Here is a 27502-nt window from a genome sequence, read left to right on the forward strand (position 1 = left end):
GCTCCAAGGATTTTCTTTTCTTGATTTCTTAAAACCCATGGCAAAGCATTGCATAACAAAAATAACTACAGCTGCAAGATAATTTAATGAAATGTTAATGTGTATTTTATTGTTGTTCTCACTTAACCACTGTAATCCTTCTAATACTAGAGAGTATTTGAACATTTTAAAGGCAAAGGAAGGATTTTCAGTATTTGAACTAAAAACTGAAATTAACAAAAGTCCAGGTTTGTTTTCAAAAGATTAAATGAAATCGTGGAGGTTATGCTACAGGGAGACATTTCCAGTTCAGGTCAGTGTTGGGAGTCCTAGCCCATTTCTCATCAGTGTCCAGGTGGGCCACAGGTACTCCCTGACTGGCCGAACTCATGAGCCTAGGACTACCAGTGTCAGCAAAGTTCAACCTCTCAAGGATGCATGGGAAGTGACAGATCTCTTTACTTTTAGGAAAACTTACTATGCTTCATGATTCCATCACAATGGCCAGTGTGGACCAAAACTATAAAGGGTGACCCTATATTTGAGAACTCATACCAGGTGAAATTTGCGTGAAATACAGTAAATCTCTCAATAATTAAGATGGAATCCCCCAACAACACAGTGGGATAGATGATTTGTCTTAACTTGATTTCAGAAAAATATATATGGTAATTGGACATTGCTTTGACTCAATTTAGTATGTTTCCTATCAACTAAATTCAAATTATTTAGCATTTCTATATCCTCTCTTATGGCCTAATAAGTATATGATGTAGCACATAAGCCCAGAGCACAGGAAAAATGATTTCATGGAGAACATTTCATTGATTAATCCCTTAACCTAAATAATAGGTATAAAAATTACTATGGCATTTCTTATGTTGTATTAAGTACAATGTAAAATAAAAGTGCAGAGCAAAGGAGAAATGACTTCACAGAGAACATTTGATTCATTAATCCCTTAGCTGAATATTAAGTATAAAAGCAAATAAGTATTTTTCAATAGTTGCTATTTTGCCTAAAGTTAAATAACACGAGCTAGAATTATTATGTAACATTACATAACATTATGTGAGGAAGCTGTACCATAAGTCAGATTGCTTTTGTTCAATTCTTGCCTCTATATTTACTACTTTGTGGCCAACTCAATCCTCTATACACTTCATATTCTTCTTATGCTAAACAGATTTGTAATGGATTATCTTATAGAACACATTTAAAGATCAAATACTGTAAGATATACCAAAAAAAAGGCTTGTTAGATGTCTCCACAAAGCCTCATATCATAGGTGGGGCTTTTCTGAGTTGGCTGAATCTAGGGTATGTGATGCTGGATCAACAATATGAAGATGAGATTTATTCACGGTGCAATGCTAGGATAAAAGGTGACTGCCCTGCCCTGGGTGAGAGTGCTGTCAGCCCTACGGTGGGTACCTAGATAGGATGTCAAGTACAGAAAAAGGCCTGCTGCTATCACTGGGGGTGCTGCTTGCCGCTTGCTGCTTTTGCTGCCTTCTACCTGCCATGAACTGTTTCTCCTCTGTCCTTCCCCTCTGCTCTGCCACCCTGCCTTGAAGCCAATGGACTATGAACTGAAACCTCTGCAAACACTAAGGTACAATAAACCTTTCCTCCTTTAACCTTAGGTGTCATGTATTTTGTCTTAGCAATGAGAAGAATCATTAAGACATATACTAAGACAATTATTCTACATGATCCCAATTTTCAAAGTCAACAACATGTATATGTTTTAAAGACATACTTTTACATATTAAAAGCTATTTTTCAAGCCTAAGCTAGGCAACACAACACATTATCAAGCAAAGTCACTGGAAGTTTTTTCCACCATAAATATGGTCTCTAAAGGGGCCACAAGAAATTCCCATAATCTCTTCTGAAAGTTCTTTAAAATTTTTAATGTTATCAAAGAAATGTTCTAAATTTAAGTTGCTGGAATCCAGAGCAATTTATGTCTCAGAATCTCAAAAATTAGTGTAACAGAAAAATGTAACAAATATAGATATAAGGCAAAGAAAAATGTAAGTGCATAATCTTATAAAAGTATATTATATAAAAAAATATACCTTATAAAGACATTGTATTACTGATGTGTGGCAAACAGAGAATTTACTACTCACCATTCCAGTGACAGAGCCATTATCAAGGGCGAGACAAAGATGCCTCAGCTCATGACTTTGAAAAATGCATATATTTCCTTTGCTGAAAATGACATCAAAGAGACCTAGAAAATATATTTTAAGTATTAACAAGTCATGCTTTAAAAAGTTTTTCTCTTATTCACTAAGACATCTAAATCTCCTGATACTTTATGTTTCAATTAAATCTTGCAATTAGTCAAAAGGTAAAATGCATTATCTATACTATATTCAGCTCATAAAAATTCATAATACACTGCACTTTTTCTCCAGAGGTACATTAGGATAAAACGATATTTTAAACTGGTGATTGTTTTGAACCATGATTTACTTCCTAATGAACTGTTTAAGGCTGTCTCTGTGGGTTGTACTATATGTGTATACATACACACTGTATTTATACACACATACAATAAACCTGTGATAAATGCATAAAGAATGATACAAAATATATAATGCACATTGTATGTCTATGTAATGATTTCATCATAAAAATCAGTTTTTCTAAAATGAACTCATCCCTCTTTTCTTACCACTGTCAACATAGCCCATGTTATATTAACTCAGAACTCTAAGCCTAATCAATCTATATCAAATGAAGGATTATTCATGTTATTAAGTTAATTTAGGTTATAGAATCCCAATTTTTAAGCAAGTATTGCACACTAACTGATTGTATCACTGAAGCTGTTAAAACTCCAATTTTCACTATGGAATTATGCATATATTTGCTTTTAATTGTTGACCTTATCATATAGGTATTTTCATCTACCATTAAGAAATACAGTTTCACATTTCTATTCCAATTAACTACACAAGCAAATACTTTTAATAAATAACAAGGTCTAATGTAGAGTATAATTACAGACCTCCAAATATAAAAAGATTTCGCTATATATTTTCATGATTTTATATTCATTTAAAGTCATTTCCAAAGTGAAAAATATGAAGATCATTTCAAAAGATCACTCCAAACGAAAAGCTTTCTGCCTCATTAACTTCTAATTTGTCTGCCCAATAAAATGCATTTTTATGGTTAAGAATTAAGGGCCTTCATAAAATCAAACTATGTTTAAGAGTAGTAAGTAACTACAGATAATCCTGAGAGTTGCAGTGTTATTGAAATTCTGAAAAAACTAAAAGGCAGAAATTTGGACTTTGAGTCTCATACTGACTCGTTCGGGAAGCTTGGACAAATCATACAGTAGTCGTTTCAATTTTTTCCATCGAATAAGTATAGGAATTCCCAAAACAATGTTGTTCAGATGATGAACTCATCATGTGAACTAATGAGTTAAATGATGAAAGAGTCTAAAAACTAAGGGACTTTTACTGCAAATGTGCAAATAACTGTCATGATTTAATTGAAAGTCTTCCACTTGAGCTCATGAATTCATAAATGCCATAATCTAAATGCATAAAATTATCAAGGGATTGTATTTGTTTTCATTTTTTTAAATTATTGTAAGGATTTTGTTCCCCAACTTTTGTGTTAAAATAGCTTTATTGAGATGTAATTCATGTACAAGTCACCCACTGAAAGTATACAACCCAATGTTTTTAGTACGTTCACAAAATTGAACCCTGTTAATTACACTCACTTTCAGAACATTTTTATCACCTGGAAAGAAATTCTATCATTGTTATGGTTTGTATCTAGATACCCCACAAAGCCGCATGTGCTCAGAGGTGCATCTTTTTGGAGCTGGCTGGATCTAGGATATGTTACACTAGAATTAATAATGTGGTGATAAATTAGTCAACTGGTTGGAAATAGCATATTCTGGGTGGATAATGGAAGCTCCAACCTGGGTGGAGGTGGCACCTATCAATAGGCTTATAGCCTGGACAGAATATAAAGAAAGAAAAGGTAGGCTAGCTGCTGCTGCTGCTGCTGCTGCCTCCCCAGTCCTATGCCATGCTGCCCTCCCTTAGTGCCAGCTAACTATGGACTGAAACCTCTAACTGGGAACTAAGATAAATCTTCCTCCTTTAATCTTAGGTATCAGGTATTTCGTCTTAACAAGAAGAAAAGTATGTAAGACAATCATCATTAGCAGTAATTCCTAATTTTAGTTTTCCCCTCCTATTTTGAACAACTCTGCTACAAAGTCATATCTCCATGTAATCACTTAATGTCTATATATTTGCCTATTGTACACGTTTTTTCCTTTCTAATATGTTTATTTATCTTTTGACCAACATCTCCCTATCTTCCACTCTCCTCTAACCACTGAAGCATCAGCTAGCACCATTCTACTCTGTCCTTCTATGAAATCAACTTTTCTGGATTCCATATGATTCTTTCTATGCCAAGATTATTTCACTTAACACTATGTTCTCTAGGTTCTCTTCTTAGTATTTTGAGGAACCACTGAAATTTGCACAATAGCTGCAGTAATTTGCAATCCTACAAATTGTAGAACTTCCCTTTTCTACACGTCTTCATTCATGCTTGTTACCTTTTGTCTTTGTTATAATAACCATTCCAACAGTTGTGAGGTGATATCTTATTTGATTTGCATTTCTTTGATGATTGGTGATTTTTAACGTATTTTTCACATACTTCTTGGTCATTTGCAAGTTTTCTTTAAAGACATATCCATTCAGACCTGTTACATATATATTTATAGGGGATTTTTCTTATTATTGCATTTCTTGAATATTTTGGTTATCAACTCTATCAGACTACAGCTATTTATAAGTATTTTCTTCCATTCTGTACATTGTCTTTATTGTTTTCTGTGTAAGAGCCTTAGAGTTTGTTGCACTTATCTCTTCTTGATTCTCTTGCTTTTGCTTCTGAGGTCATATTCCAAAATTCACAGAGCTTTTCAGGAACATTTTTAACTTCTATGTATTTAAAGTTTTTGAAATGCCTCCTGCTAATGGGTTCTAGATTTATACTACATGGTCAGAAAAGATACCTGAAATAACTCTTGTATTCATAAATTTTAAGACTTCTTTTATGGCCTAACACAGAGAATATCCTGTAGATTGAATAGACTGTTCTATGAATGTCTGTTAAGCCCATTTATTCTAGAATGCAGTTAAATGTGATGTTTCTTTGTTGATTTTCTGTCTGGATAATCTAAACATTGCCGAACATTGAAGCACCCTATTATTACTGTATTGCAAGCTATTTCTCCCTTTAGAACAATATTTAATTGGCATATTTTGGTCCTTCAGTGTCAAATTTACTCATGGGATCATGTGTCAACCACACAGAAATATTCTGAAAATGTGTCAGTAGACAAAGCCTTCACAGATCAAACATCACGGGGTACCCTTACACAAACTGCTCAGTGTGACCTCTTGATGCAATCAAGAGCTATAGTAAATACAACATGGATAAGGCTGCTATCAGCATGACACAGCATACAGTTTTTAATTTTAATAAATGGAAGGATTATACTCTAAAATAATAAAAATTTAATAAACTAGTAAGGTAGTTTATTAACAAATATATAGCACACATAATTCAATTACTGTACTTTTATAAGAATGGCAGTGTAACAGGTTTATTTAGAACAGCATATTGTAGTCAGAGTTTGCAAGGGAAACAATTCAATACAGGGCACATAATTTATTGGAGTATTTTATAGTAATAACCCACAGTGAAATACAAAAAGTACATGAAACCTGTCTACACACTAGACACCCAAGAAATGCAACTAAGGGCTTGGACCTCATGGCAATGTCCTGCATGAGTCCAGCTGAAGACCCACAGCCTATGACAATGCTCCCCAAGAGTCCAGCTGGAGGCCTAGAGCCCATCACAATGTCTCCTGCAAGTCTGTTTTGCAGATCTGTGCTGGGACGGCCCAAAGGTCAGGAGTAAAAGCTAGAAAGTCTGTGCCAGTGGGATGAAGGATCTGCACCAGCAGACTGAAGGATCTGCACTGGAGCCAGGAAGTGATGCTCAAAGCACCAGAGCTCTCTGCAAAAGTACCACAGCCATCTGCAGCAAGAGCAAGGTTCCAGGCTTCTTCAATGATGAGAACAGCCAAGTTCATATCCAGAAAGCCAGCATGACAAGCCTCTCCAGGAGACTAGCAGCACACCATCTTCCCCTCTGAAGCCAAGAAAGTGATGCTCAAAGTAAAGACTAGAGTTCCCACAAAGTGAACTGCAGCCATTCTTAGTGACAAGGTCCCAAGCTCCTCTAATGATGAGAACAGTTGAGTTCATAACAGGAAAGTCAGCAAGATAAGCTCCTCCAGAACCAACAGCATCACCTCTTCCTGTCCAGCTCTCCTTTTTATGTTGTTAGCAGCAATCCTCAGGTGGGTCATCCACATCCAGCACCAAACTGATTCAGTTCAGCTGCGTATTACAAGGTGACCTTCAGCTATCAACCCACCATAAAGCATCACTACAAACACGCGAGTAATGCATTATGCTAAGGAGGTACTACTGTTAAAATAACTACAAAGCCATCAGATCAGAATTTCTATTATAATTTATAGGATCACTGTTTTATATGTGGCTTATCACTGATCAAAACATTATGCAGCACACCTGTACTTACAATTTTTATATCCTCTCTACCATTATGCAATGACTTCACCTCTTTGGTTTGTTATTTAAAGTGTGTTTCATTAAATGTAACTATTGCTGCACACTTTCTGTGTGTCCTTTCAGGTGAAATCAGTCTCCTCTAGGAAACATATAGTTGAGTGTTGTTTTTCTTTTGCATCCAGTCATTTTAAAACTTTTAATTGGAAATTTTAATCCATTTATATTCAAGGTTTTTTCAATGGGTAAAAATTTTACTTGATCTATTTTTGAAAATTCCTTTCTGGTTGTTTTATAAACTTTGTTCCTTTCTCTCTTGTTTATCTTTATGATTTGATAATTTTCTGTAATGTAATGTGAGACTGATTCCTTCTTCTTTATCTGTATATCTTCTGTAACTTTTTTCTGCACTGTTTAAAGATAACAATTCAATATTCATCCCCCTATAATTTATATTTTGTTCCCTTAATTTACATCTCTTTATATTGTATGTTCCTTAACTTATAGTAGTTATACTGGTAGTTAGTGCTATTTTGTCTTTTAACTTTCATATTAGAGAGATGAAAGATTTGCCTACCATCATTATCATAGTGCAATATTCTGAACCTGATTCATGAGTTACCTCTGTTGGTGATTCATATGTATTCACTATTATTTTATCAGTTCATTTGACAAAGACACAATATATAAAATCATAATTTTTTAGATATTTTAGTATAAAAATTTCTTTTAAAAGTTTAACAAGATATAAAATACAAGTTGACGAATGGATGTTTATTTATCTGCTTGTTCAGTGCTATTTGTCCTCTCCTATGGACTGTCTAGTACATAGTAAACATTTTATAAATATTTGTTAATACATGAATTCTCACTGCTGAGAAAAAAATTTAAGTGCCCTATTCTGAGAAATTTAACACAATTAATAATGAGTATGAATGTAAAAGCTTACTATAGTGATTTTTTGTTTAAAATATATATATATATATATATATATATATATATATATATATATATATTAGGAACAGAACCTTTTCCAGTAAAATTATAATTAAGTCAATGTGATAAATGATACACTCAGGAGTTTAAATCTTTCTGATAAAATACACTGTTTCTGAGTGACTCAACAATACTTTCATGGGCCTGTGAAGTTCTTATTCTTTTTGTTTGTCCGCTTGTCTGCCTTTTTGAGACAGGATTTTGCTATCCATTTCAGGGTGGCCTTGAACTCACTTTGTAGCCCTGGCTGACCTCAAACTCACAGAGATCTTCTTGCGTCAGGCTCCTGCGTGCTGGGATTACAAGCATGTACCACCACACCCGGTTGGGTCTCTGAGGTTGTATAAGACACAATTTGAAAGAAAACTGATAATGGAAACAGCAGAATTAGCTGGCTCAGGGAACCCCACAGGAGATTTTCACATGTCTTGCTGATGTGCAAGACATCAGCAACAATAGCAGGCGGCATGGGGCAGAGCAGAGAGCCAGGATGCAAGACAGGCACTTGCACCTCTATTGTACAATTCTTATACAGGTTGTCATCTCATGTTTACAGTCTTACAAAGTGCTGAAACCAGTGCATGCATGTTTACCTGTGCTGTCATGGATACATAACTGCATCCCTACTGTGTGCCTGCACTAGACAAGCCTTCACTAGACCAGGTCACATCCTTAGGTGTCCTTACATGCCCTTGAGCTTTGAAACAGTTCCCCACATCCCATTCCCTGAAAGCTCAGAGATGTATAAATAGAACATTTTATATATAAATGGGCACAAGCACCTCTTTGTATTATAGTTAACAAATCAAGAATCGCGTGGTGTTACAAAACCAGTTCTTTATGTGAACAGTTTTATTCATAAGCAACACCGAAGTCTGGGGTACAATATTTAAGGCCTGGGCCATATGTTGAACAAGGGCTTTAACTTGGAGGGCTAAGTCTATGGGCCTTGCCTCCCTGGTCAGATGTTGTTGCTAGCAGCATCAGCAGGCAATGTGTTTAGTCAGACGTTATTCCTAGCAGTCAGCCACTGCAATGCCTGCTCAAGGCATCTGTTACGTCATTTCCCAGGAAAGGAGAAGCTTATATCCTAAACCACGATATCCTACATGGTCAGCTTGATGGCCACATATTCATACATCTCGTCCTAGTTTAGCACCCCACAAGAGACAGTGCCCTATCTGTCATTCCTGAGAGCATCAGTCTTCTCAAGATAGCTCAAGTGTCCATGAACATATGTAAGGGTCTTTTTTATGTGGCAATCACACTATCCACAACTCTGCCCATTGATTTAACCCTCTTATTTTGGTTCCAAACAACAGTGCTTTCCTACTGGGTTGGACAGTAACTCCTGTCCACTGTGGAGTTGGGTCACAGGAAGACCCATCAATCTCCAATACAAAACAAAAAAACAAGATCATTGTTCTACCAAATATAAGACAAATATCTTCTGTACAGTGAAACATGCATTAATCCCTTCCCCAAAAATCTCAGCAATTCCAATATTTTTCAAAAGTTCATGTCAAAGTCTTCCTTGAAATACAAAGGGAACTCTTAGCTATGAACAGGCATAGAAATAAAAAATAAATTACAAAACTCACAGTATAATGGCATGGGGTAAATAGTCCCTTTCCAAAGCGAGGAGTACAGAGAAAACAATGGGACCAAAGCAAGACTGGAACCCAGCAGGACAAACATGAAGTGCTAAAGCCCCTTGACTGGCACCCAGGACAAGTGGCAAGATGTGAGTTTCAAGAGGCATGGCCCACCCCATTTTATGGCTTTTCAGCTGCAGCCCACATGACCTCTCTTTTAGGATGGATCCTCTCATAGCCTACAGCTTTCCTCTACTGTCATTTCCAACTTCCCGGGGTTTCCCTTGCATCCTCACCTTCATTCCCACAGCTTCACACACCCCTCTCTCTGGGGCAAAATACCAAAAAGAACTTGCAGAGAAATTAACATTCTAACTTTATAAATATTAAAATAGCTACAACCCCAACAGAATTAATTACTACATAGAAAGTTTGGCTTATGGCAAGAAAAACAATATTGCTTTGAGAAGTAAAAATTATAAGCCCAGTACAAGATATAGCTTAGCAGCACAGCTCCTGCCTGGCAGATGCAAGTTTCCAGTTCAGCTCCCAGTACAAAAAAAAAAAATTTAAGGCCATATATCTCAGAGATATATACTTAAAATATTTGCATGAAAAGATGTCCACAGGTCAATATTCACTACATTTCCCAGGCATGTGAAAACTGATTTAGTAGTGTGAATTTATGGGACGCTAAGCATGCATATCAGGAAATAACACCATAAGTAATAAAAGACTTCATGTTACCAAAAAAAAAAAAAAAAGGGAAAAAATTGTCACTGAGAAAAAATACACATAGCCTTTATGGGGGCTATTCATTATGCACTATGTATTGCAGGAGTAATGTATTAAGATTCCAGAAGCAAGGGTAAAAAACTTCACTGTTTTCATCATATACCAATTTTTTTCTACACAGAGACTGGGGTACTGGCTGTGGTCAGGAACTCAGCTGCGGCTGTCAGAGACTGAGCTGTTTCTGGGGCAAATGGTTCTTGGGTTTCTTCACAGTAGGAAGGTTGATTCCAAAAAAGATTAATTCAAGGAGCAAAGACAAAAAATGCAGATTTTGCAAATTAAAGTGTTGTTCCAGCTGCATTCCCTTAATCAAAACTTAATGCAGCAATGGCAAGGTTCCTTAAAAACCAGCCTTCAGAGTCTCATGGAAGATGGCAGAATAGTAAGCAGCAGAGTAAACAACCTCTCTAGGAGAAACAGCCCAGATGCTGGAGATAGCATTTTGGAGAAGACAAAAAGGAAAAAAAATGAGACACCAAGACCCAGGAAGAACCTAGAATGATAACTAAAGCTAACAGAAAGAATAAAAAGATGAAAAAATCTATACAGAAGAAAGTGGTAGCTGGTGGTACTTTCACCCAGAGCCGGAACCACTGTGCAAGAAGCGCTGTCAGAACCTGGAGACACATGGTCACAGTGAAGCTGGTGGCTGGCAAGCCCAAAGGCCTCTCTGGGGAGATGCAGTGGCAGGGAGGAGCAGCAGACCAGAGAACTGCACTGACTGGCAGTGAGTGTGGGGGACTCAGTCCTCCCACAGTAGTGGGTGGTTGGCCAGAGGCCATTTTGGAGTCAGGCAAGATAAGCCCAGAGCCAGAATTACAGTCAGTTTTATTCAGCCACTCCTAGCTCAGTGAAGACTGGTGGAAACTGCTTGGACTAAGTTCCACCCTTGTGCACAATCCAACAGCCACCACCGAGGTTTCCCTAAAGCTATCCCCAACCAGCTCCGTCTGCCCCATGCATACTAACATGTTGAGGGCTCCCCACAATTAACCAGTTCTAAAGGAAGGCGCCAGCCTGTCCCACCCTTGCTTGCTCTCCACCAGCCTCCAATAGCCCTACATCAGCACACTCAATGGTCGCCATCAGATGTCCCTAGCCAGCACACCTCAGAGAAATTATAGCCAACACAGGAAGTGCCAGGGACCCCACTACCCACTTGTCCAGAAGAAACCAGGAAAATTACAAGAGGAAGAAGCAAATGGCAGTCTCTGGCCTCCAACCCAAGCAGTACTGGTCCAAGAGATGTAAACACAGAAGAGATCTGGAGTTGCACACCTGAAGTTTCTGAAGCAACAGCAACTGAAATAAAGAAACAACATAAGAGGCTACAAAAGAACTTAAAACAGAAATATTATTGCAGATAAAAGAAATAAGAAACATAAAAAAAATTGCTAAGCACCTCTAAAGAAGACACAGACGGAAGAATAGAGGAGCATAGAAAAATAAGAGAAACCCTGAATGAAGAGTATAAAAAAGATTTAGAATACATAAAACAGATTCAAAGAGATTATCCATTGAAAGCTAGCAAAACTGCTTGAAAGAAACTAAAGATAAATTATCAAATCTTGAAGACAGGCTTGCAACTTTTGATCATGAAAGGAAAGATCTCTTAAAAATAACAAGGAACCAGGAAGTAACAATACAAAGGCTAGAAGATGACAAGAGGAACTATAACTTAAGAATAAAAAATGTGTGTGAAGAAACAGGGTAAACACAAATGATACACAAAAGCTATTTTACAAAAATAATTAAAGAAAACTTCCCAAGTATAGGAAATATACTGATATATTAGCCATACAAAATTCCAGTGAGCTATAACCAAAATAGGTATACACCCAGACATATAATAATCAAGATCCCAGAAATTCAACATGAGAACAGAATATTAAAAGCTTTCAGAGAAAAGAAACAGATCACCTATAAAGGAAAACCCATCAGAATCATGACAGACTTCTCAACACAAACCATCAAATCAAGAAGAGCTTGGAGTAAAGTATTCCAACTCCTGAAATAAAATAACCTCCAACCCAGACTGACGAACCCTGAAATACTATCATTCAAAATTAAAAGAGAAACAAGATGCTTCCATGACAAAGAGGACCTGGGGGCATCCATGACCACCAAATCAACCCTACAAAAAATACTGAAGGATATTCTAGAGAGAGAGTAAAAAGATCATGGTTTCAGGAACAGTGGCAGAGGGGGCTCAATGCATGGGGCAGACAGTGGAATGAAGGGGAAAAGTAGACAACCAACAGTAGAAAAATACCATGGCAGAGATGAGGCAGAGAAGGGTGACCATAACCACTAATATAGATGGCCTCGATTCACCAATAAAAAGAAACATAGGCATAGTGGATCAGGAGATAGGGCCCATCAATATGCTTCATGTAAGAAATACATTTAACGCAAAAGGGGGTTTATAGACTGAAAGTCAAAGACGAGAAAACAATGTTGTATGTGACAGGGAACCAGAAAAAAATAGGGGTAGCTCGTCCTTCATCTACAGACTGATTAGAAAGCCATGATATTTTTATACAATGGAAAACTACTCAGCTATAAAGAAAGAAACCTTGAGGCTCTTGTAGGTGAATGGATACAGCTCAAGGTCATGCCCAGGGGTAAAAAGGTTCAGAGTCACTTAGGTGAATAGCAGGTTGCCTCCCTAATATAAAAACTATAGGAGGTAGTGGGATCCAAAATGTAGAATACATCCCACGAAAATGAAAGGGGAGGAATAGTCTAAAAAGGGAAAGCAGTGGCCATTGTTAATCTATTATCATAGTTTGAAACCCATATTGTTTTCATTGTTCTGTTTAGTTTGGTTTTATTCTGTTTCAATTTGTCTACTTGTATTAGATTTGATGGCATGGACAGCTATTCCAAAGACAGCCGGATATATTATGATAACCATTTTTATTTCCTATTAGCTTGATTTGAAGCTCTGTATTGATTTCACTGTTTTGTTTTGACTTATTTTACTCTATTCTGTTTTGTTTGATAGTATCAAGTCTGATGGTACAGGCAACTACTTTAAAGACAGTAAGATACACTACAATACTCATTCTGGTTTGACTATTACTTTCTTTTGAAATCCTACAATGTCTCCAACTTTTTATTGGTTTTATTCTGTACTGTTTTGTTCAATTTTATTATACCTGATGATATGGGCAATTCTTTTGAAGATACCAAAAGGCATTATAGTAGCCATTATTGATCTCCTTGTATTTTGTTTGTAAGTCATGTACTATGTCCACCCTTTTGTTTTGACTGACCCCATTTTGTTTTTTCTCATTTGGTTTTATTCTCTTCAAAATAAAAAAAAACTATCCTGCAGAAAGGGTGCTAGAAGAAAATTATTCTTCATATTTCTGCATGGTCCAGCACCTCTGAGAGGACACAAAATATTTTTTGGAGAGATAGTGCAGCATTGAAGACATCCTGTTCTCTCAATATGTCCCAGAGGTATAAGGTAAACACTTTTTATGCATCTTAGAGATTTCTTTATATTTTAGAATAAAAATACATCCATTGCCCCACTCCATATAAGTGTGTGCTTACATGTCCCTATATCTTTGTGTTATTCTCTGGAAGGAAGAATGGGCAACCCTATATGAGATCAGAGCTTCCTAATTTAGGAATTTATCTCCCTTAACATAACCAATGCATGTGCCAATACCATCAGAACCTTGTAGCAGGATATTGTGGGTCTAAGATTTAGGAAACTGAAGGAACTGACACAGATACATATTGCCCTGGTTGCTACATTTAATGTAAGAAATAGTTTTGAACTCTTAACCCAATGGCCTCATGTTTCCCACAAGTCAAGTAAAATTTAGATCCTGCTCAGTTTCTGATCTAACAAGGAGAAGTATATTTGTGCTATAGTTGCAAACACACTCTACCATACTCATAAAGAAAGAGGCACTGGCAAGAGGGAATAGGATATGAAGGGCTATTCTGAGTAATCTAAATGGATAAGTAATCCCAGGTGGGAGCCAATAATTACAGAAAATATCTAAGGACTAGTTAATTTTGGAAGCAGAAATTATTCAGAAGTATTCTTAGAAGATTATATATTTTCACAGAACAGAAAATTGGTTTACTCCCTAGGATCTCTAATGTGAGATGGAGGAGGAAACATTTTCAGATATGCCATGGATTAGTGTTGCTAACACATTCCAGAGGCTGCATGAAGAGCACAGTTTCTTTAAAAAAGAGTAGCAAAGTTATATTCATAGATAGCATATGAAATTTTTACTTAAAATAGTGAAGTTCCAAATTTTGAAGAAGTGAAAGTTTGGATTTATTAAAAAAAAATCAGTTTATCCCTTTGTTCATTTTTATGGCTGCACCTATGCTGATATTAAACATAAAATCAGGTTTTTCTTTGCCTGGTTATTCCTATGTGCCCTATTAAGATATTAACTATAACCATTGTTAGAATTACTGAATTTATTATCTGTCTTCTTTGTTAGATTATGAATCTGAAATTCAGGGCAATATTGTCATTATTTCTATGGGTCTCAAACTACTCTGAGGACAACAGGCACTCAGTATTTGGAAGAACTGACTTAATTCCTTAAACAGCCACTATTCAGGAGCCACACTGCTGCATTCACTGAAATACTTTAATTGCCTACATTTTATTCTTTAAATACTACCAAATACAAATTTTTTCATGGGACACCATTCTACATACTGACATCTATGAGTATTTAAGCCTCGTGCCCACTGATGCTTGATTATTGAGCATTAAGGAAGATGACGATTATGTGAATGACCTAATTCAATTGTCAAGCCAGATAGCAAAGGAGAAAAACCATAAATTAGGCTGTTCCTAGACATGTGCCTTCCTGCAGCTCCCAACCTTCATGGCACCACACACACTGCTGACTGGCTTTACCATATTTATCCGTCTTTTCTCCATTAGCATCAACTGTGCCATCCGGATGCAGACGAACAAATCCCCTACTCAGCTTGCTATAGAACTGAAGAGTATTTCCTTTCAAAAATTTCCAGCTCTCTGCAACCCACTAAAACAAAAAAAAAAGTGTTGTGTGAGAACACAGAGGAAAAATTAATAAAAAAACATGCATTATGAAACATTATAAACTGTTTTAACATGTCAAATAGCTATTTGAATATTATTTATTTTAAACAATTTACAACCCAAAGAAAAATCTTACTGTTTTTTTTCTCTGAAATTCTAGCTTCTGCCCTGAGAAGATAAAGCATAGAGAAAACCATTACTTTCAACAATGTCATGCATTCTTAGGTCATCATAAAACATAACTTCTCAAGAAATGTGTGTCATGACACTCACTTGCAGAGAAGATATTGTTATCCCTGGCATGCAGTTCTCTGACAATTTTGCCATCATCTTGCCCTTGATCCAGCCATCTGTGGAATGAAAAATGTATCAATTCTTTTCAGGTTTTATATTTACTCAAACTTTTGGCAATTATCTATCAACTCAGAATAGACTGGAAAAAACAACTATAGACACTCATTTATATTTTAAAAATAGTACAGAATAGAAAATGGAATCCAAAAATGACTGTAAGTGTGCAAGGGTGGTGGAAAGAGGAAGAAGCTGTTACATGCTAAAACTCAAATGTTTTCACCAATCTACACGTGAGTTACTCAATCTATCAGCCTGCTAACTGAAAAGGTCATAGCTTTTACCACCATTGGACCAATATTTTAACTCACCAGTTCAAACCCCAGTTCAATCCCCATTTCATAAATGGTTAGCATTGGTTCCGTAAGAAAAGAGGCAAAAAAGTGAAATAGACAGCAATCCTACTACCATTACTGGAAAAATAACTTGAAAATCAAGGTCTGCTGACAGTAGGTCATCAATGTCATAGTTACTTAAGAAGTTATATACAACAGTTATCATTCCCATTTATTATTTTTAAATCTAATTTGGAACCTTAATTTACCAATGAATATTAAATTTATATCAGGAATATGATAAAAATAATGAATTTATTTCTCCACAGAAGGAGCAGCCCCTAAGATTAATGGTCATAAAAGTTATATAATAAATCATCAATTACCAGGAATAACTGAATAAGCTATCCAGTTTACAAAGATACATTAATTTGAAGATAATATGAAATTAATTTGCTCAATGTAAAAGCACACCTACAAACCTGTGACAGAAGAAGACATACTCATTACTTGTTGTAAGATCCTTGACCACAACATCATCAAGAAACCACCCATTTCCTAGATAAAATCAAAGAAATAAAAATGTGATATAAATATATATGGTCCAGGAGTTACTTTCAGTTTTAAGATAGAGGTTCTTACTTCTAAATATACATGCAACTTTCTAAGAAATCAAATTTTAACATTAACAGTAAGAAATATTTAAACACTTCTTATGCATGTAACAAAAGAACAGCATTACTATAAAGCTTCACATTTTGCAATATGATTTCATTATATTTGCTCAACAAATGAAGATAGAATAATTCTGTAGTTGCTCTTAATTTCATAAATGGTATTGATAATCCTGAACTTAAAAGCTCCAAAGAATATATACCTGATGAGTTAGTAACACTTTCTATTTCTACAAAAATATTCAAATTCATATTTGGGTGATGAGTTCATACATTATATATATATATATATATATATATATATATATATATACTCATTGACTAAAAATGAATAATTAATTCAGAAATCTCGTAACTCCACAGAAGTTAAAAGATAATAACCCTGAAGACAGTGATTTCTTTTGAAATATTTATTTTTATATAAATTTACAAATTGGGTTTAGTTAAAATACAATTTTATCTCATTTTTTGATAAAATGGGATGTCTTAGTCACTTTTCCCACTGCCCAAACAAAATACAAGATATCCACAACTTAAAGGTGGTGAAGTTTATTTTGGCTCCTATTTTCACCTCTGCTTGACTGGATTAAAGGCAGAAACTGCGTGGTAAAAGAGTCTGGTAGAGAAAAGATGCTCATACCATGATAGCAAGGAAGAAGAGGAAGAACACAACATCCAGATAGGAAAAACAGAATTCTAGGTCATATAACCAGACTCTACCTACCTAAAGCATGTTCTGCCGTGAACTCTGAAATGGATTAATCCACTGATGGTAGAGTACCCCCATGATCCAATCTCCTTCCTGAAGGCACAACATTTTAGATCTAAACCATAATATAGGGTATTTTAATCTTAATCGTGCTGTTTATACAAAGATATATCTCACAAAATAATATATTCTACCTCAGTTGAAATCCTTGAGTTGTTCATTTCACACTATTCAGTTTTAGAATTCAACTTTTAACAAAGAAACAATAGGCACCCAGACGACCTTAACAGCCAAGGAGAGCCTCAGCCAACAGGATCATCAACCATCCTTCTCCCCACATCTGGGCAATCTCAACAACTGAGGGAAGGCTCGACTGCCCTTCCCTGCACCTGAAACACCTCAGCAGCCAACGGAATAATCATTCATCCTTCCTCACACCCAAAAGACCTCAGCAGCCCACAGAGTGCCAGCAACCCCTTCCACCACCTGCAGTACCTTGGTGGGTTGGTGGGAGCCTCAGCAACCCCTGCCTGCATACAGAGGACCTTGGTGGGCCGGCTATAGAGTGATTAGTTTCCTCCTCATGTAGAGGACCTCAGTGGGTCAACAGCAACCTCCGCAAACCCTCCCCCCAGGTGTAGACCTTGGCAAGCCAGCAAAAGTGTAGGTGACTCTTTCTTCCATACAGAAAACCCTGGGTGGTTGGCGAGAGCACTGAAGAGGCCTCTCTCCACCCACGGGAACTGAAAGGGCCTATGAGACCCCCTATAATACAGTACAGTCACAGATGGGTGTACACTATAAACAGGTGGATCTGGAAGCCTGGAACAGCCTGAAGCCACAATAACAACAGGACCTAAGGGATGGCTTCCATCAACTCTTCTAGGCTAGTCAGCATAGGAAAAATTTAAGATTCACCCAGCAAGCTTTACAGGAGAAATTCAAATGACTGGCCCCCTCCCCTACATTGTAAGAGCCAGCAACTAGGTGAACATCAGCCACACAGTAGGACTCTTACAACATACACAACAGACAGTTGAGAGTAGTGGGATTGAAAAGAACCAAATATTAACCCAAGAGGTGAAAATGACAAAATAAAAAAGCAAAATGCAATTTCAAATGCCCAGTTCATCAGGAATAAGTAAAAGAGACATCAAAATAGAGGACACTGGCAGGCATGTGCATGAAATTTGTGAAAAGATAGCAAGTGAAATATATCCATGAAGCTATAGAGGAAATCTGGTTAGAAATAATCTCCCAGGTAAATAAAGTAACGACAAACTTAATAAAGGATTTGCTCAGCATAGCTAAGAGAAGACAGATTTTAAAAAGCACAGAAAGATGGAACAGTGATGGAAACTTTGAATGAACTATATAGGAAAGAAATAGAATACATAAATCAAATCTAACAAGATATCCAGGAAATTAAAAATTCCACCGAAAGCTGGAAAAACCACTTAAATGAAACTGAAGACAGACTTTCAGACTTTGAAGATAGGATAGTAGCTAGCGACATGAAAAGAAAGAGCTTTTAAAAATAACAAGGGAGGACCAGGGATTTAGCTCAGTGGCATAAGTGCCTGCCTAGCAAGTATGAGGTCATGAGTTCAATCCCTGGTAACAAAAAATTTAAAAAATTTTTAAAAATCAAGAGATTATGAAATAATTCAGCAGCTTCAAGATGATGCCATAAAAACAATATAAGACTGACAGGCAGCAGAAGTCAGTGCATATGACATAAAAACTATTCACAGAAACGATAACAGAAAATTTCCCAAACAGGGGGAAATAATCTCATATACAAATAAGTGAGGCATATAGAACTCCAAACAGTCATAACCAAACATATAATAAACAAGATAAGAGGAAATTCAGCATAAAAACAGAATACTAAAAGCTGTTACGGAAAAGACACAAGTCACTATCAAGGAACCCTCATTAGAATCACTGCAGACTTCTCAACACATACCCTCAAGTCAAGATGAGCTTGGAGTGAAGTATTTCAAGCCCTGAAAGAAAACAACTTTCAATCCAGATTGATGTACCCTGAAAATTTTTCCTTGAAAATTAATGGAGAAATAAGATACTTCCATGACAAAGAACAAATGAATAAATTTGTGTCCACTACACCAGCCCTAGAAACAGTACTGAAAGACATAGAAGACAGAGATAAAAATAACTACAATTCACAGAACAACAACAGGAATAAACCACCAGGAAGGGCAAGAAATTAAACAAAAGAGAAAATAAGGGGAACCAAAAACAGGAAAAGAACATGACAAACTTAAGCCAATATGTATCAGTTATTTCCATTTACGTAAAGGGCCTCAATTCACCAATTAAAAGAAATAGATTGATAGAATGGATCAAGAAACAGGATCCAACAATATTCTGTATACAAGAAAAATATCTCACTTGAACGGAAACTCAGACTGAAAGTCAAAGGATGGAAAACAATATTCCATGCAACAGGAACCCAGAAAAAAAGCAAGGGTAGCTACTCTGTGGACTTCAAACCAAAAATGATTGAAAGAGATAAAGAAGGTCACTACACAATTATGAGGGGAAAAAATCAAGAGGAAGAGCTAACAATCATAAATGTATGGAGCACCCAATTATATAGGAACATCCAACTATATAAGACAAATGCTATGCACATGAAAAACCAAATAAACAATAACAGAATTGTAACAGGAGACCTCAATACTCCACTGTCACAAAGCGAGAGATCAATTAGACAAAAAATCAGCAAAGAAATAACAGAGCTGAATCAAACTTGTGAACAAATGGACTTACTAGATGTTTATATTTTCACCTGGCAACATGAAAGTGCATATTCTTCTCAGCTGCATATGGGTTATTCTCTAAAATAGAACATATCCAAGCTCATAGAACATGCAAAAGAATTTAAATTATTACATACATATTATCTCACCATAGTGCTATGAAATTGGAAATTAATGGCAAAAGAAACTGCAAAAATGCATTAATATATGGAAATTTAAAAATACCCTCCTGAAAAACCAATAGGTCACAGATGAAATTACAAAAAAAAATTGAACAATATCTACAATCAAATGAAAATGCAAACACAGCATACTGAACCTGTGGAATTCAGTGAAAGCAGTGATAAGAGGAAAAAAGTATGACAATGGAATCTCTCTTCAGGCAAACAGAGAGAGCACAAATGAACAATCTCATGCTACACCAGAAGTTTCTAGAAAAAGAAGAGCAAGTCAAGACCAAAACTCATAAGCAGAAGGAAATTATAAAGATCAGAGCAGAAATTAGCTCAATTGAGACTAAGGAAACAATACAATGAATTAATGAATTGAAGAGTTGGTTCTTTGAAAGAATAAACAAAATTGATAAAGCTCTACTCAAACCTCATCAAAAAAGGAAAGAAAAAACAAATCCATGCATTGAGGAATGAAAAGGGTGAAATTACCACAGATCCTATAGAAATTCAGATCATCAATACCTACTTAGAAAATCTATAACTGCATAGATGAAATGGACACACTGCTACAAAATTATGAATTACTAAAACTGAATCAAGAAGATACAAAAATTCTGAATAACCAAATATCAGTTATAAAATTGAAAATGTAATTAAAGAAATTACCAACAAAGAAAATCACAGGTTCTGATGGATTCACAGCTGAATTCTATAAAAATTTAGAGAAGATTTAATGCCAATACTTCTCAAATTCATCAACAAAATTGAAAAGGAAGCAATTCTCTGTAACTCAATCCTGGAGGAAAGCATTAACTCTAGTACCAAAACCAGAGAAAGACCCAACCAAAAAGGAGAACAATAAGCCAATCTCCCTAATGAACATAGATGCAAAAATTCTCAGTAAAATACTAGCAAATACAATGCAGCAAATGATTAAGAAAAATATAAATCATCACTAAGTGGGACTTATTCGAGGATTTCAGGGATGGTTCAACATATGCAAATCAATAAATGTAATATACCACATCAACAGAGCCAAAGACAAAAATCACATGATCATCTCAATAGATGCAGAAAAAGCTTTTGATAAATTCCAATAAGTTCATTATTTTAAAAAGACCTACAGAAACTCAGAATAGATGGTATATATCTCAATCTGATAAAAGCTATCTATGGCCAACCAACAGCCAACATTACACTAAATGGACAAAAACTGAAAACTTTCATTTTAAAATCAGGAATAAGACAAAGATGTCTAATATCTCCACTCCTATTCAATATAATTCTGGAAACATTAGCCAGAGCAGTGAGACAAGAGACAGACAAAAAAAGGTAAGGAAGGAGAGGAAGAAGTTAAATTATCACTATTTGCACATGACATGATACTCTTACATAAGGACCCCAAAAACTAGAGTTAATATGAAAATTCAGTAGAGTACTTGGATACAAAGTCAACACTCAAAAATCAATAGCATTCCTGTACACAAACAACAAACTCACTGAGAGGGAAATTGTGAAAATGACACCTTTCACAATAGCATCAAAAAAATGAAATACTTAGGAATCAACCTAACAAAAGAAGTAAAAGACCTATACACTGAAAACTACAGTACTCTAAAAAAGAAGATTGAAGAGAATGTCAGAAAATGGAAAGATATTCCTTGATCTTGGTTAGGAAGAACCAACATAGTAAAAATGACCATACTCCCAAAACTGTTACACAGATTTAATGCAATTCTGATCCAAATAGCATTAAGATAACTCACAGATCTAGAAAAAAAGGTTTCTAACATTCATTTGGAAACAGAAGAAACCTAGAATAGCAGAGGCAGTTCTGGGCAACAAAGGCAAGGCAAGGGGCACCACAATCTCTGACTTGAAATTATACTACAAAGCTACTGTGATAAAATCGGCATGGTACTGGCAAAAAAAAAAAAACAGACCTGAGGATCAAAGGAACAGATTAGAAGATACACACACAACTACAAATACACTCAGCCACCTTATCTTTGACAAAAGGGCTAAATGTGTTCATTGGAAGAAAGATACACTCTTTAATCAATAGTGCTTGAAAAACTTATTTTCCACTTGTCAAACACGGAAACTAGACCCATGTCTATCACTATGCACTAAAGTAAGGTTAAAATGAATCAAAGGCCTGCATATTAAAATAGAAACACTACATCTACTGGAAGACAAGGTAGGTAAAAACCTGGAAGAATGGGATAGGCAAAGAGTTCATGAACAAAACATAAACTGCATGTAAAATATTTCAAAAAATCAACAACAAGGACCTGTACTTATTAAAAATTTTTGAACTTCAAAATAAATCAACAACAGAGTGAAAAGAAAACCCACAGAATAGAAATGAATTCTAGCCAGCTGTCTCTCAGACAAAAGACTTGTATTATAAAGACTTGTAATTATAAAGAATTAAAAAACACCAAGCCCACTAAATTCAGACTCGGCTCCCACTCCAAAAATCAACATCTGAGATGAACTGAGAGATGAAAAAATACAAATGGAAAATCACTGGTCATTCAAGAAATGCAGCTTAAAGCAATACTAGAATTCATTTCACTCCAGAAAAAATGACACCCATCAAGAAATCAACCAATAACAAATGTTGGTAGGGCAATGGGAAAAAGGAACCCCTCTTTACCATTGAGGGGAGTGCAGACTGGTACAACCACAGTGGAAATCAGTGTGGAGATTCCTCAAAAAACTAGAATTAGAAATCCCATTCAATCTAGCTATTCCCCTCGAGCATTTCCCCAGAAGAATTGAAAACATCATACCACAGTGATATATGTGCACCCATGTTTATAGCAGCACAATTTGTAATAGTCAGATCTTGGAAACAACTTAAATGCCCAGAAACTGAGGAAAGGATAAAAAAAAAAAGGTGGTATTTTTATACAACAGAGTACTACTCAGCTATAAAGAATGACCACATTGACATATTTATAAGTAAATGTATGCAACCCAAGACCATACTCAAAAGTGAAATAAACCAAACTCATACATGTAAATAACATATGGTCTCCCTATTGAAAGAAATAGTAACAGTATATAAGATACAAAATATTCAATACAATGATGGGATAAGAATCTGTTTAAAAGGGGAAAAATAATATCTCAGGTAAAATCAGGAAAAAGAAAAAGGGAAAAGAAAAAATATCTAGAATTGTATAAACACATTTAGAATAGCTAAGATGATTGTGCTACAAATTTCACAAGTTCTTGGAACAAAACAGCTAACATTCATAGGACTGAAACAATTGTTCGTGTCAGTGCATAGTGATCTGAGGAACTCTTGAAGATAATTATGTAAAATAACAACCCTAGTTATACTCCTGCTACCTTGTTTGGATGGCCTATAACATCATTGTTTTGGGTTCTTTGCTATTGTTACTTATTTGGCTTTTTTGTTTCGTATTTTTCTAGGAATTGTTTGGTTTGGTTTGGTTTGGTTTGGTTTTCCCCTCTAACACAGAAAGGATAGGTGTACATGTAGAGGCTTATACATGCATAGAACTTTCCCTAAACAGTTTATGAGAATCAATTATATTACGCGTGATGAAATGAATAGATACTTCGAAGAAAAAGAGACGTTATGGTATCCATTGCTGATATCATATTGTCATGCTGTGAAATCCAGTAATGATATTCTTTGTTCAGAGTGGCTTTAGCCTGTTTGTATTGTTTAATTTCAACATATATGAAGGTATGCACAGCTAATTTGAACAAGAGACATTATAGCAGCCATTGTTGATTTTCCTATTGTCTGAATTTGAAGGCATATAATGCCTTCATCATTCTGTTCTGATCGGTTTAATACTATTCTGTTTTGTATGAATTCATTGTATGTGAAGATATGAACATCTGTTTGGAAGAAAACAGAAGACATTATGGTAGCCATGGTAGATATCTTGTTACCTTTCTTTGAAATCTGCGCCACTTACATTGTTTTCTTCTGATCTACTTTGTTGTGTTTTTTTATGCTTAGTTTTGCCCTCTTAAAATAATAAAATAATAATAAATTCGGGTGAAGCTTTGGAGAAAAAGGAACCCTCTTCCACTTGGTGGGAGTGTAGATTGGTAAAAGCACTATGGAAATCAGTACGAAGTTTCCTCAAAAAGTAGAAGTCAGTCTTCCATTTGACCCAGATACTCCCCTTCTTGGCCTCTTTCTGAACAAGATAACAACACCATATCACAGTGATATATGTATGCATACCTGTGTTTTTGTAACAGCACAATTTCTGATAGCGAAATGCTAGAGACCGTGTAAATGCCCATCAACAGAAAAATGGATAGAGAAAATGTGGTATTTGTACACAATGGAGTACTACACTGCCATAAAGAATAATCTTGAATCACTTGTGGGTAAGTAAATGTGCCTAGAGAACTAATTTTAAGTAAGATAAGAAAGACACACATTTAAAGATTTCATTGTTTCTCTTGTATAGAAACCCTAAGGGCAAACAAGGAGCAAAATGGAGGATCTTGGGAAGCAGGAAGTACACGTTCACATGAGAAGGGGACCAGGGTAGAGGGAAAGTGAATGAAGGAAGGGAAAGGAGATTAAAGAAGCAAAGACTGGAAAGAAAAGAATGGAAACAGCTTCTGTAAATGGGGAGAGGCACAGTGGTTGAAAGGAGGGAAGGGAAATAGGGAAAAAGAATCATGATATATTATATATAGGTGGGTGCAAATTCTCCGCGATGAATGAGCACTGTGTATAAATGAGCAATATGTACCAATAAAAAACTTTTTCAAAATAATTTTTATGGAGTACATTTTTATTGTAATAAAGCTACAAACCAGCAAAAACATAACATAATGTGATCTAGCTACAAACGAGTAAGAACATAAATTTGTATTTAATGTAATTAAGCTACCAACCAGTAAGAACATAACATAAATTCCTTTATATCTGAAAAATAAGAAACACGCCTCTAAAATAAACAGCAATGAAGAATAGAATGCAAGTTAAGACTAATAGCAGGAGCAGGGCTTGGAAGTCCACTTCCAGGCTTTCTGACCGATGCGTGGAAACAACATAAAAAGTCCTGCAGGAGACTTGTGGTGTGCGTCTGTCCTTTCAGGATGCTGGGAAGCCGAGGCAGGAGGATGGCTCGAGTCCACTTCAATGCCCTTGAGCTTGATAGCAAGACCGTGCAGTGGCATCAGTCCCACTAGAACTTTGTATCAGGAAAGTAACCGGTTGTGTGATAAAGCTTTGCCAAAAACCTATCTGTGGCTGCCTTTTGACTCTCGATCTCCCTCAGCCGCCTATTTAAATCCTTCTGCAGTTTTTCCACATAAAGCTTGTTCCTCCTCTCCTCCACCCAGTTGATCATGACGGCCCTCCGCATGTTCCTGGGGTCTCCAAATCGCAAAGGGTTCCCCTTGGGCGTGTGGCCCTTGCCACTCACTTGTGAACTCTGTTGGAGAAGATTGCCAGCTTTCAGAGTGTTCACCTGGGGAAGGCAGCCAGCCTTCAAAAGGTGCGCCCCGCAGAGGTCTGCCCTTCCAGGAGGCTCCCTCCTCTTTCCGCAGTCCTTGCCAGGCGTCTTCAGGCTGTGTCCCAGCGGGTTCATGCCAGGACTGAGAGCTGCCTTTCTCCCTGCACAGCGATGCTTCGCTAGTGAGGCTCACAGAACAGCAGCACCATGGGAACTGAGCCCGGCGGAACGGTGGAGCCAAGTGATGTCACAGACCCGCCCAGCCAGAACCCTTCAACTTGCTGACCAGAGAAAGATGTGAAGCTTGAAGATAAACCACGCTTTACTTAGGAATACAAGTAACTCAACTGACCGAATGTGTTGCCTAACGCATGCCGGCTACTATTTTATGATGACAGTGATGTTAAAGTAGGGCTTTTAGGTGCTCACCATGAGGAGCAGAATGTTCATGGAGAAAAAATTAAAAGTTGAGCTAAAAATTAAAAAGTTGAGTTTTTGGAGCTCCTTTACGCATTTATATGAATTCAAGTGAAACTGTCTTTTCATTTAGATTTAAATTTGGCCTTAGAAAATAATATTTTATGAATTATCTAGTTTTTGTATAATAACAAGAAAGTATGTTTATTTCATTTGCACAAATAATAAGAAATATAGACTAACACCAATGTGATTGATGCAGGAGAACAAAACTCCCGAACTACTGTATGGCTGAAATGAGTTCGTGTTCTCTAAAACTGAAGAATGAATTTTAGGAATAGCAGAGGTTAACAGCAGAAATATTGAGAGAAAGAAAGCTTCTGACAGAGACAGAGACAGAAGAGGTCCCAAGTGGGTTCCCAAAGACTTTGTTTTTTCTTGGGAGTTTTATAGAGAAAAACCATGAGATGAGGCAGGTGTAAAGTGGGGAGAATGTTGAAAAGCCAGGAGTCACCATCCCAATCCCCTATAGGGGATTGATCCATGAGGAACGCTCCCTTGCCACATGACTCACATCCCAATTGGTCCCTGATTTGGTTAATTTTACCTGAAGAGTTAAACTGATTGTTTGACCAAATCTCTATGCCACTTCATGCCCATCTACCTGGTGAGTTCCTAATTAAAAAAAAAAAAACTTTGACAATAAAATTTAATGTGCTATCATTAAAATAATGTGCAAAAGTAAAGAGCATCATATAAGTTCATAATGTTAGAAATTAGCCGCTGAGCAATGTAGATATAAAAAATAAATTCAGTAATGTAGCTGGACAAAAAGTAAACACTCAGAAATCAATAGCATTCCTATACACAAACAAAAATCACTGAGAGAGAAATAAGAGAAGCCACATCTTCACAATAGCATCCAAATAAATGGAATACTTAGGAGTGTTCACATAGTATGGAATCAATCTAACAAAAGAGGTAAAAGAGCTATTCAGGGAAAATTATAAAACCTTGAAAAATGAAATTGAAGAAGACCTCAGAAAATGAAAAGACATTCCTTGTTCATGGATAGGAAAAATTAATATTGTGAAAATAGCCATTCTCCCAAAATTGTTATACAGATTTAATGCAATCCTAATCAAAATAACACTAGCATACTTCACAGATCCAGAGAATTCATTCCTAAAATTCATCTGGAACAAGAAGAGACCTAGAATAGCAAAGGCAATTGTAGGTAACAAAGGCAAGGAGGGGGCATCACAATCCCTGACTTAAAGTTATACTACAAAGCTACTGTAACAAAATCAACATGGTACTGGAATAGAAACAGACCTGAAGATCAATGGAATAGATTAACAAACATAACTATAACTACAAACACACTGAGCCACCTTATCTTTGATAAAGGGGCCAAACATGCTCACTGAAAGAAAGATAGCATCTTTAATAACTGGTGCTGGAAAAATTGGCTCTCCATATACTGAAAACTAAAACTAGACCCATGCCTATCATCATGTACTAAAGTCTAAATGGGTCAACAACCTAAAT

The 27502-nt window shown here is 36.1% G+C and overlaps 1 protein-coding gene across 1 annotated transcript in view; it reads right to left on the minus strand.

Annotated features, from left to right (window-relative positions):
* Rp1 (RP1 axonemal microtubule associated) overlaps positions 1–27502 on the minus strand; it is a 388520-nt gene that overhangs the window by 264813 nt on the left and 96205 nt on the right. The window contains exons 9-13 of the mRNA XM_063258495.1: positions 16204–16279; positions 15369–15445; positions 15232–15263; positions 14949–15078; positions 2118–2221 (exon numbers count right to left, since the gene is read on the minus strand). Coding sequence (XP_063114565.1) covers positions 2118–2221; positions 14949–15078; positions 15232–15263; positions 15369–15445; positions 16204–16279 — 419 coding nt within the window. The remainder of the gene's footprint in view (positions 1–2117; positions 2222–14948; positions 15079–15231; positions 15264–15368; positions 15446–16203; positions 16280–27502) is intronic.

The sequence above is a fragment of the Cavia porcellus genome, unplaced genomic scaffold (genome assembly GCF_034190915.1).
Source record: "Cavia porcellus strain 051 isolate PalLab524CR breed Dunkin Hartley unplaced genomic scaffold, mCavPor4.1 scaffold_11, whole genome shotgun sequence".
NCBI lineage: Eukaryota > Metazoa > Chordata > Mammalia > Rodentia > Caviidae > Cavia > Cavia porcellus.